The following is a 12921-nucleotide window of genomic DNA, read 5'->3' as shown; positions in this document are numbered from 1 at the left end:
AGAGTCAATGGATGCCTCCGTGAAGAGTGCGCTTGTGCACATGGTCGATTAGAAGTTCGGACACGCGATGCTTCGGCAATACGATGGGGTGTTTTTCGTCGTAGCTCAGAGCTGAGTGCTCGAGCCGCCCGCCAAGCCGAATTAATGAGTCTTTCCCGATGACTGGGTGTAATGAAATGAGCGGGCTAGATTTTGGAAGCGGCATCTTGCTCTTTAGCAATTTAAGTTCGGCGTTAAAGTGATTCTTTTGGACATAGGACATCCAAAAGAGAGAGGCGGCGCGTATTTCGTCGACAGTCAACAACCGTGAATACGGGGATAGCGGAACTAGTTTTTTACGCGTTCTTTGAGTAAATCGTAATATGTACGCTGTAACTCGACGGAGTCGAGTCCAGCTCGAGTATTGAGAAGGAAGGTCCCATTCTACAAGCGGAGACGCGTGGTGAACGTATGATTTGCGAGATTCAGATAACGCGGTCTCTCGCGTGTTTTGTCCGATTGAATTCGAAGGGTTATGGTCCGGCCAAAACACGGACGGACGAGACAACCAGTCCGGTCCGGACCACCACAGCTTATGAGCTGCAAGTTCGGAAGCGCAGATGCCGCGTGACGCGCAATCAGCCGGATTATCTTGAGATCTTACATGTTTCCACGTCATTTGCGGAAGACGAGTCTGAACGTCGGACACGCGATTGGCGACGAAGGTATTCCACGTAGACGGATGTTGTTTTAGCCAAGCCAGAACTACCGTAGAATCGGTCCATCCGTAGACGCGGGGGGATTGAAACTTTAAGGAGGACAAAGTCCACTCGAGCAGGCGCGTTAACAATACGACCGCGTTTAATTCCAAGCGCGGAATGCTTATGGTTTTGAGCGGAGCTACTTTACTTTTTGCCGTCAGTAATGCAACTTGAGCTTCGGATAGAGAGTGAAGGACTCTTAAATAAACCACGGCAGCATAGGCTCGATGTGACGCATCGGCAAATCCGTGTAATTCTATCGCGACATTATTGTTTCGCACGCCGGTCCAGCGAGGTATTCTCACTTCCCTTAATTGTGATAAATGTTCGCAATACTCGTGCCATTTTTTACAAAGGTCGGCAGGAATTTCGTCGTCCCAATCTTTATTTAGGAGCCAAAGCTCTTGTAGCATTAATTTTGCCACAATAATCACGGGGGAGGCCCATCCTAATGGATCGAATATCTTTGAAACGATCGAGAGTATATTTCTTTTAGTACCTTTCGCGGGTAAACAAAAGTCGATGCGAAATCGGAAAGTATCTTCGGAAGGGTTCCATGTGACACCGAGAACTTTCTGAGACTCGTCCTCACCGAGCGGATGATCGGAAGTTGATTCACGGTCGGAAGGAGGAATGTTTTCTAACAGTTCAGCCGCGTTGGCGGCCCACTTGCGAAGTTGAAAACCCCCTCGACTCAGGAGTTCGATTAATTGTCTACGAATTTCGCGGAGAGTATGAATATCGTCCGCACCAAAAATAGCGTCATCGACATAAATTGAATCTTGCACAACAGGAGTAGCGGCGGGAAGGTTGGAGCCTTCGTCGAGAGCTAATTGATCTAAGACTTTAATAGCAAGATATGGCGCGGAAGCGAGACCGTACGTCACGGTAAGTAATCGGTACGAAAGAATAGGCTGGTCTCTGCACGGTCGCCATAATATCCTCTGATAGTCGGCATCCGCTGGATTGATTAGGATTTGTCTGAACATCTTTGCGATGTCGGCAGTGTATACGTAACGAAATAACCGCCAGCGTAGAATAATAGCTGCTAAATCTCGCTGCAGTTTTGGACCTATCAGGAGGTAGTCGTTTAACGACTGTCCGGAATTAGCTTTAGCGGACGCGTTGAATACGACTCTAAGCTTAGTTGTGCTACTGGACGGTCGCACTACAGGGTGATGAGGAATGTAGTATATTGATGAGATGTTCGAGGCTTGTTCTTCAATTTGTTCCATGTGACCCATGGAAAGGTATTCCGATAAAAAATCGTGATACTGAGACTCGAGATCCGGTTGTTTGAGCAACCGCTGCTCCAATTTGGCGTAAAAACGGGAAGCAACTTCCCGCGATCCTTCGAGATCGAATGGAGGTGTACTCTTAAATGGGAGCCGTACGATATATCGTCCTTGAGGTGATCGAGTATGAGTATCGTGAAAGAAACGCTCACATTTTTCGTCTTCTTCGGAAAGCGAGGGTCTTGAAGGGACTTCCTCGAGTTCCCAAAAACGACGCAAAGAATAATCTAACTCTTCTGCAGATACGCAATTGACAAGAGAGGGAGATTCCTGACGGGAGTCACGTGGCCCAGTTGGTCCGGAAATAATCCATCCTAGGGCAGTGAGCTGAGCAGTGGGAGTACCGACTGGACCTTGGCGAAGGTCGTTCAGTAAAAGCGATCCGTATAGATCAGCACCGATTAAGACGTGAATCGGGTGGCCACTTAACGGGTTGGGATCTGCTAACGGCAAATCGCGTAGATGCGGCCAAGATTGTAAGTCAAGGCGCGCTCTTGAGCCAGCGTAAGAAGTTATGCGTTGATAAACGTGCGCGGACAGCGGAAAGGATATTTTAGAATTATGGCAAGATTCTAACTGTACGAGTACGCGTGATTTTGCTACTCCACTATATTGTTCCCCGAAGCATTGAATCTGAAGCCTCGCCCGATGTCTTTTCGTACGCATTAACTGACAGACCGACTCGGAAATGAAGCTAAAGGAAGATCCTTGATCTAGCAACGCGCGGAGTTTGAAGGCACGACCTTCAGCGGTACGGAGTACTATCCACGCGGTAGCCAATAGCGTATTCGGAGAGGTGAATTTGGACGAGGAGACGGTCTGCACTGACGCCGGAAACTCTTTGTTTGTAGCGTCGGATGCATTGGCTTTGTCGACGGAATCATTTACCGATACGTTGCTAGTCGTCTTGTTGAGAGAGGTAGCGACTCGATGCAAAAGCGAGTGATGAGTTCGCTTACACAGAAAGCATCGGTTCGTACTTTTGCATTCGGAAGTAAGGTGACCGAAACGTAAGCAATTAAAACAAAGTCTATTTTGCTTTACAAATGAAACTCGCTGATCCAGGGACTTAGCTTTAAATCGTTCGCATTTAAAGAGCATATGATCACCGGAACAGTCAACACATTTAACAACCGAGACGTTATTGACGCTTGATCGATTCCTAGAAGCGTCGAAAACGACTTTGTTTTTGTACGACGGGCTGTCGCTGGCGGCGAGATAGTCGGTGAGACCGCGTATGCGAAGAGTCATGAACTCGTTAATTTCCTTATATGTGGGATATTTCTTAGAACTGCCACGATGCAAATTCCATTCGTCGCGGGTGCGTTTCGAAAATTTTTGCGCAATCAAATATACTAAAAGATCGTCCCACGAATCGACGGCGCGGTTAAGGTTTTTTAACGCGGTAAGGGAGGAAGTGACTGTATCTCGCAAACGCTTGAGCTCTGTCGCAAGCTCGGTCTTCATCGACGGCAAACTAATAAATTTATGAATGTGCGAATTAATGAGAGCGGTCTCATCTTCGTATTCGTCGACGAGCAATTTCCACGCAGCTTCGTAACTTTCGTCGGACATGTTTATATTATCTATTAAGAGTGCCGCGTCACCGGTTACATTAGTTTTCAAATAATGTAGTTTTTGAATGTTCGTGAGCGACTTGTTTGAGTCGACGAGCGATTCGAATAAACCACGGAAGTTTCCCCATTGATTGAAGTCTCCGGAAAACTTCGGAAGCGAAAGGCGCGGTAATTGCGATGATGCGGAGGCAACAGAATCGTGACAAATAGAAACGTTACTTTGATCAGACTGGGTTTTACTACCGACGTCCAGCTGGGCGATGGCGTCGCTGAGGAAGTCCGAAGCGTCGAAGTAGGCGTCCTCCGCGTCGAGAAAAGTGTTGTCCTTGAAGTAGGAGATGCCCTTATGGTCCTCCGCTTTGGTGGACTGGAGTATCAACTGGTGGGTTGCACGGCATTCGTCCCATAGTTTCTCCAAATTCTCCTTTCGATTTTTGGCTCTGGCCAACGAAACTTGAGCCTTCGGGAGTTTCTTATAATTCACGATCACTCGTCGTATCGCGGCAATCGTGGTGACTTGCTGTATAAAAAGGCCTTCTGCTCTTTCGGCCATGATTATAGTTCGAAATGAGCGCGAGTCGAGTAATTAGCCTCAAAGAATCAAACAATGTTCAGCGATGACCTCGCTAGAATCACACACGCGGGTAGGCGTGGAGAGGATAAAGTCACACTTTTGAAACTTGAGTTTTAACGAAACAGCGCGAAGGGAGCGGATTGTAACGGTCCTAACAGGTCTCCGTCCAACTGTAGAGCGGGGAGCGAGTCAAGAAGGTCACGGCAGAAACCAATAGTCTTAATTTTAATATGGCTCACACCGAACTCCGTACGCGAGCACAACCGAACTTTTGCAGACACAGTCACAGCGGTTATCCGGCTCGAAGGACCACTTTGTTTCGTCTCGGCCTATGTTTAGCACACCGATTCGATGGAAGGATAAAAAACTGGCCCACTGAACTGAGGATAGTTCGGATATCAATTTTATGTAACGTACTTTATTTTTTCTCCCTTCGCTTCCTCTTCGGGAGGAGCCTGACGAGCTCCCGGTTTATGAAATTGTTTGGTGTGAATCGACTCGCACTTCCAGACAGACTGTGAGCGAGGCGAGCAGTTAAAATTTCGTATTCGCCGGCCGGGTAAGAAAAACAATCCGGCGAGACTCAGGCGTGGTCGCGGAACGACACTAATGTCAAACCGTGTTGACAAACTGCCAGCGGTTACACCAAGACTTTGAATATGTGATTTGAACACTATATTTATACATATTTCAGGTTAAAATATTTGTAAAATGCTATCAGAACATTTATAAATAAATATAAAGCATTGTTATATAGTTAGAATTTGAAAAAAAAATAATGAAGAAAAAAAAATACTAAGTCCAGAAGAGAGACTCGAACCTACGGTAAAAAAACTTCCAGCGGTTCAGCAGTCGGACACTCTAACGTTGCGCTATCGACGCCGTTGAAAATATCGTTGATTTTCTAGGATATATTGCGCTTAACGGTTGGCTTTATTTTATTTGTTTCAATTGTTATGTAATTCTGCTTAGTGTAGAAACATTAAACAGTCTACAAAACACTTATATATTGAAGGATGCATAAAAATTCAACGTGTAAGTTACTCTAATACGCAGAAAACGAGGAAAAACTCGGTTTTTATTTTTTTTCACTGCGGCGCACCGAAATGAAAAATCTGAAAAAAATTGAGAGTAATAGTAATAGTAATACCTGTTTACTGTAAAAGTATAAAAGTAGTTCCGGGCCTCCTTCAATATGTAATCGGCATTTTTCGGCATTTTTTACTGTTTTTTATTTTTCACTACCTGGTTCTTCAATCAAAAAATCTGAAAATCTCCCAAAGTATGTGCCCCGGTACCCGAAATGTCTCTGAATTTTTTTACATTTTTTTACTCAATAGGTCAAGAGAAATAATTCAAAAACATGATTTTCATTTTCACCCCATTACTACCCCCACGGTCGAGATTTCAAGTTAAAAATTTGCACACAGGGGTTATTTTTTTTTGCTATCGAATGACCCGTGGCTCGTTCCATTCGGTTTGGGGGCACATTTGACCCCCTTATTCGGCTATACCCTTTGAACGAAATGTAAATTCTGATGTATTAGAATGTTGTGTGGATGCCGATTGGGCAGGAGATATTACTGATAGAAAATCTACGACAGGATATGTTATAAGAATGTATGGTAATACTATATTCTGGAAATCAAAAAAACAAAATATTGTAACGAAGTCGTCAACAGAAGCAGAATGTGTAGCGTTGTCTGTATGTGTGAGTGAGATCAAATTAATTAGAGATTTATTGAGAGAATTTAGAATTGAATTTAAAGATCCGATCCGAATCTATGAGGATAATGTTGGTGCAATAAGTATAAGTAGATATGGAAACTTAACGAAAAACTCTAAGTATATAGAAACGCACTATCATTTTGTTAACGAGAATTACGTGAAAGGAGTAATTGATGTAATTAAAATAGAGTCAGAAGAAAATCCAGCAGATATCTTTACGAAGTCGTTAGGACGAATTAAATTCGAAAAATTTAGAAAGAGTCTAAAGTTGTGTTAAAATATAAGAAATTTAAGTCGAAAATTGTGAACTGTAGGAAAGCTAAATTTAAGGAGGCGTGATGAAATAAGAGTAAATTTAGCTTGTGTGTGTATCGTCATCGTGTGAGATGCCGCGCGAACGACGCGCGAAATAATCGATAAAAAAATGGACGGTTGAAATCGACGATGGGTTTTTGTTACGGGAGCACGCCGTACGGTAGTTCTATTCTGTAAGCCAGTGGTCTATGTTCGGTGGTATTATAAAGGAAAGAAATGTCCTATGTTAAATAAATAAAACAACAATCGGGAGACGACAATGGATCATTATTTCAACAGAAACATTAACACATAAACCAAAAATCCAACCGAAAGGGAACACATCGCATAAGAGACATAGAAAACGATTATACACGTCATCGGAAAATTCGCTCGTAACCTCCACACCAGTTCAATCGAAGCGGAAACAACCGAATGTCATGTCAAACGATTCCCCGGTTCCGCCTACACTAATAAATACATTTCCCGATATACAATCGATCACAACCAAATCTGAAGACGTTTACGAAACTTCTGCCGATGAGTCATTTGCAACATCTATTAGGCATGAACTCCAAACATCCGAGGGGCAACAAACATTTCGCAATCATTTCGGTCCGTTGGGGCAAAAATACATGCGTGCCATCCTAAGTGGTGATAGGGATACGATCATGGATCATGTGTATGGAGTATACTTTGACAATAGTGGAACGATGCTTGGGGACAAGGCTTTCGATATGGACAAGGATGATAATATAATCATAGATGGTGTAAAATATGGAGGAACTCCCGGTCTTTATGAACTTATTTTCAAGAGAATTCCCGACGACGCCATATACACAGATGCTGATAGGCAAAAATACAAAAGTATACTACTGACAACAAATGCTCACAGACGTGGCCATAACGCACAAAATCCTATAATGGGTAACAAGGGATACAAGTATAAACATGTAATTGCGCCGCTACTACCCCGTGTATCTATCAGTAAGGCAGGGAAAGGCCTGCCGGTTCCGCATGTCATGACGGTAAATGATAACAAGATCGATTACGTGCACTGGGACGATCCCAACGAGCTGGTGGATCGACTCCGTTTGTTGGAAGCGTCGCGTCAGGCGGGTAACAACTCGCATGGCCATGAAATTCTATCGATTATCGAGGAACTCCGCGAGGTAGGCCTCATTATAAATTAAACCGCGCACCGATGATGTGCACTGTATGCGTTGAGATGCCGATCAATAAATTTGGAGTATCGCTCGAGAAGAGCGGAGCAGCTGGAATGGACTATTACAAATGGAGCGGTTTGCTTCGAAATTATATGCGAGACAATGCTCTTTGCGTGGCAGGTGCCGACTTTGATGCAAAATCACGCAAAATACGACGCGTAGTTCAGCCGACAGTTGACAGCGATGCCGTTAATAAACTATATGTGGAAAAGAGCATTAAACTTTTGAGAGAGCAGCATGAAGAATTAGAGAGGAAGCTGGTCATGTTTCAGAGAGATATGTTGACGTTGCAAAACAGCGTTCAAGAGATATCACGCGCATTGAATCCGCAGCGACAATGCGAAGGAAAATCATGCGAGACGGTTGAACTTGACCAGAATTTCCTCGAGCCGATGGGGAGCACATAATGTATGTACACGATAATTATCGCATCATTCGTGTCAAAGACATCTCTGCGATCAAACATGCAACCAATATCGAAATCCGAGAGTAATGAAAGCCATAGTCTCAAGAAGCGACAACTTGTTGAGGAATTGCATGCTCCAGCTCGAAGACATTTCCCGCGGAGACACGTCATAGTGCATGGATACGATGATCTGTGGCAAGCTGACGTTGTAGAAATGCGTCCATACTCGCGATTCAACCGAGGTCATCACTATATACTCACGGTCATCGATGTGCTGAGCAAGTATGCATGGGCGGTACCGCTCAAGACTAAAGGTGGTGCTGAGGTGACTAAAGCGTTTGCAAAGATATTTAGAGATCGACATCCGAAAAATTTGCAAACCGATCAAGGAAAAGAATTTTACAACGTTGATGTGCAGAAACTCATGACAAAGCATGGCATTAATCATTATTCGACGTATTCGGTGATGAAGGCCTCCGTCGTAGAACGTTTCAATCGAACTTTGAAGAACAATATGTGGAAACTGTTTACGCTCAATGGAACCTATAAATGGGCTGATGCACTACCGCGTCTACTTGCAGAGTATAACGCACGAAAACATAGAACCATCGGAATGCGTCCTTGCGATGTTACCCCTGCGATCGCCGATAAGCTGCTAGCTACAGTATACAGCAACATAAAGATCGCTGCTCCAGCGAGATTCAAATTGGGCGAGTTTGTGCGCGTGAGCAAATTTAAAACCATCTTCGATAAAGGCTATACACCGAATTGGACAACGGAGGTGTTTAAAATAGCCAAAGTACAGGCAACTAATCCCGCGACGTATCTGCTCCTCGATTCCTTTGGAAAACCTGTTGCCGGAGGATTCTACGAACATGAGCTGCAACGCGTCACAGATCCTGATGTGCATCTAGTGGAAAAAGTGTTGCGTAGAAAGGGGGATAAGGTGTATGTCAAGTGGTTGGGCTTTGATAAATCACACAATTCTTGGATAAATAAAAATAATGTATTGTAAAATAATACATGGTTCAATAAAATACAATGATGCATATACATATACATGAGTGGCGACTTTTATTTTACACATTAATCCCACTATTTATATGAATGAGTTAATAAATACTAATTTCTATACATTTGCGGACAATTTGTAAACAATTTTATATTATACAATAAATTCCACTATTTATAATAAATACAATAATAATAATTTCTATTTTACAACGGTATATTATAATGTCCCCAGGGCAGAGTGTCGGTCGAATCGGGTACGATATATCGCTTGTCGTCATACGGACTTAGAGCGATTTTGGATTCCGAAATGGTGTACACTTTGTGCAATTTAGACCGTATGCATGATTGTCTGCGAACCATTTCGATCTCTTTGCGCAAACACTGCGCGTAGTCGACGAAAGTTATCGTTCTGGCTATGACGTTGGTCTTGACGCCTTTCGCCTTCTTCGTATCTTTTTTGCCGTCTACGCGAAGTGCATACATTTTCGCTCTAAGACCTATGAATTCAGTCATTATCGCACCGTTATTTTCATCCTTCATCAGCCCCGGAACCTTCTTATTTACGCGTGGCATATTATATGGATTGTCGGTAGGATAATCGCTTGTGTCGAATCTATCGATATTGTGCTTCATAGACTCGTAGATATCGTCGCACCGAATGTGATAAATAAGACTGTCAGTGTCGGTGTATAGAATTTTACAATTTTGCCCGTGTTTAGGAGACATGTACTCGTGGTGAAATTCATACAAACAAAGTTTTGATATGTCCAGAATGCACATACCCACGTATATCGGTTTGTTGAATTTCACCTCGAGTTTTCGCAATTCAACAGCTACTAAATTTTCCGAAAAAACACTTCTGCTGTGGAAATTCGGTTTCGCGATCATTGCCTCCGCGCCATATCGCCCTTCCCAATGTGTCACAAGTTTTACATCCACATGGTTTCGTACATTTTCCATAGTTTTACCGAATACTGCGTTGTTCATCAATTTGTACAAATTCTTTGGCAGAGATACCAAATCGCTGTGCTGGTATAAAAGCACGCTTTAAACTGCACAAGGCCTCAAATAGTTACAACGTGTTGCATTGAAAAAAAAGGATATTACATTTACATTTACATTTACATTTACATTTACATTCCATTTACAATCATGGAACAATTCGCACAAGTAGAACGCCAATTGTTGGATCAATCCGAACGATTGATTTCGCAGGAAGAGTACCTCGCGTGGGAAGAACGGTGCAACGAGTGTATCGAATCTTTGGAAGAACACAGCCGCGTGAAACGCCCGCGATTATCGATCGGTGTTCGACAATCGTTGGTTGCTCGAATCGCGCGACTCGAAGGATTGAAACATTTGGTGCGCAGACGTTTCGCGCGTGAAGGTGCCGGACATTCGAGTACGGGACTTTTGTGGCGTGAAATACACACTGCGTTCGATACTCGCGTATTAACAGGTGTCATCCTAAATTCGAATTATATCGAACCGCGCAACTTCCTCCAGGATGCAGAGACCATTGTGCTGGAGCATGTTCGGGACACTTTGAGGAAACATCGAAACCTCAAAGTGAACACGGTGTTCAACGGCGAATTTGTGGCAGGTGACAAGCATGCTTGTAAAAGCATCAACACCCGAAACTGTGAACTCTTCCACACATCCGATCTGCAGGAGTGGTACCAGCGATGCGTCGTCGAACCCACCCTGGCATCGCTGGAAGAGTTCCAGGAACGCGACAGCGGATGGGCATTGGCGAGAATCATGAATCTGACCGTCAATGTCAATAAGTATAATCCACTCCGCGCGGGGTGTCACTTCAAGTTGCCGCGAGAAATCATGCTGAAGAGGGCAACAATAAGCATACAATCCTCAGACAACACATGTTTCGCGTGGGCAGTTGTCGCAGCTCTACATCCAGCAAAAAATATCCTGAACGTTCAGGTTCATACCCGCAATATACATCGATCCTAAATCTCCAGGGCATTGAGTTCCCAATGTCTCTGGGGTATATTGGGAAGTTTGAACGGCTGAACGACATCTCCGTCAATGTCTACAGCTTCGAGGAGAAGATGAAGAAGGGGCCAACAGTCTTCCCGCTGCACCTCACCAGCCAGAAGAGGGATAGACATGTAAACTTGCTTTACACGCCGAATCAAGAGCACGGCGATGTAGGGCACTTTGCATGCATTAAGGACTTGTCCAGGCTGGTGGGCATGCAGCTGAGCAGGCACAAAGCCAAGAAATTCATCTGCGATCGGTATGTATAAAAAAAAATTTATGAAATGTTTAAAAAATGTTGAAATATATGTGAAATTAAATAAATTTTTTTTGGGGGTTTACAGATGCATGCACTACTTCGGATCTACCGAGAAGTTGGAGGTGCATTCGCTGGACTGCGGGCAGATAAACAACTGCGCCATTCTGCTGCCCAGCGAAGGCGACAATCTGCTCAATTTCAGCAACCACGATAGGAAGGAGCGGCTCCCTTTCGTGGTATATGCAGATCTGGAGTGCATCATCGCAAAAACGTTGGACAACCAAGCGGGTGATAATAAATTACATACATATCAACACCACAATGTACACAGCATTGCATATTATATGCATTGTTCATATGATACATCACTGTCGATGTATCGATGTCGCCGCGACACAGATTGTGTTTCATGGTTCGTCGACGAACTTAAAAATTTTGCAAACTTTGCCAAACCTATTCTTACTGTTGGATTTCCTAACCGTCTTGTTATGTTACAAAAATCATCTCCAGTAACGGATGTATATACTGGAGTTTCCGGTAGTTTTGGCCATGGGTTCTTAGAACTCATGGGTGTTTATTACAGAAAGATAAGAGTTCGTCGCTAGGGCGAACTGCGCTTCACTCTCGCCTTTCTTCTGCGGGTGAAGTCACAGTCTCGCAAAGATCTCAGAGAGAACGGGTCGATACTCTCTTAGGTATACCTTCGATTACTACATAAAGAATAAAGTATAATTTAAAAGTATTTATTGTCATATTTAATTCAACACACGTCCCGAAGCCACTACCATTTCCAATATATCTCTTTCTGATAATTACCAACCATTGATACCAATTACCGACCTAATTACCAACCGTTGATACTAATTACCGACCTAATTACCGCCCCCCCCACAGCGCCCCCACCCCCCCTCCCCCGCACCAACCCTCTGGGGACCATGGCTCAGAACTCCCCTTATACACCTACTACGATACATAAGCCAAATGATGCTTCAACGGTGATTTGGGGAATAATTGCATGGCGTTCATATTTGATGAGATTCGATATGAGCTGAATGGTGTGGAGATTGATCGCAACAGAAACGTTGGAATAACTAGCACGCTTAAAAATTATGTATCACTGACATCCGATGAAGACAAAAATATGGAGAATGCTGGATGGGGCTTGAAACGACACGACGAGCTAGTAGTGAAAAATCATTTCAATTTTTGCGTCCCGCTCAAATATTTGCTGGGATTTTGCGAGGACCACAAACGCATGGTTATTAATGCGCGTCACGAATTGATTTTAATTCGATCGCGCAACGATAACAATTCTCTAATTGGGTCTCCAACGTTGAAACCAGAAAGACGGGAAAAATAAATAAAATTCGAGAAATAATATATGTTTTTAAATGAGACTATATTGATAGAAGAATATAAATAGAAAAAATAATTTAAAAAAATTCCCCCCCTCCACTGCCCTACCGGGATGGCGATGACGATCCCGATGATGACCATGATGGCGATAGCCGTGGTGAGGGTGTGTGGGGGGGTCGATGACGGCGAACGGTGCCGCGGCCGCCGCGCATCTATCCACGGTGGCGATGGTGGCGATGGTGGAGAACGCCGTCGGGGTCGCCGCATGGGCCGCAGTCGCCTAAAAGGCACCCACGGCCCACGTAACCGTGCGGCCATTTCTGGCCCCACTGGTCGTTGTTGTTGTGGCGGTTGTGGTGAGCCCTAGAACATACAATCATTGGGATAATATTAACACATTAAGCATTAATCAATCAAAAAACAATACAAAGTATTACATACCGGCGGCGGCGAG

At 44.0% G+C, this 12921-nt stretch overlaps 2 protein-coding genes across 2 annotated transcripts; one reads left to right on the top strand and one right to left on the bottom strand.

The window, feature by feature from the left end:
* Positions 1–643: 643 nt before the first annotated feature.
* Positions 644–4165, bottom strand: LOC122404337 (the record flags this gene model as incomplete). Its single annotated transcript, XM_043408273.1, has 2 exons — positions 3832–4165; positions 644–2475 (listed from the first exon to the last, which is right to left on the bottom strand). Coding segments are annotated over exons 1-2 (2166 nt in total), but the record flags the coding sequence as incomplete, so codon positions are not given.
* Positions 4166–10006: 5841 nt separating this feature from the next.
* On the top strand, positions 10007–11716 carry LOC122404336. Its single transcript, XM_043408272.1, has 4 exons — positions 10007–10135; positions 10361–10641; positions 10752–11111; positions 11197–11716. Exons 1-4 carry the CDS (start codon positions 10007–10009, stop codon positions 11714–11716), a joined length of 1290 nt encoding a protein of 429 aa, XP_043264207.1.
* The last annotated feature ends 1205 nt before the right edge of the window (positions 11717–12921 follow it).

Source organism: Colletes gigas, unplaced genomic scaffold (assembly GCF_013123115.1).
Source record: "Colletes gigas isolate AHSC1104 unplaced genomic scaffold, ASM1312311v1 Colletes_gigas_Sc00195, whole genome shotgun sequence".
NCBI lineage: Eukaryota > Metazoa > Arthropoda > Insecta > Hymenoptera > Colletidae > Colletes > Colletes gigas.
Note: the sequence above shows the minus strand (reverse complement) of the source record. Positions and strands in the feature narration are given on the sequence as shown.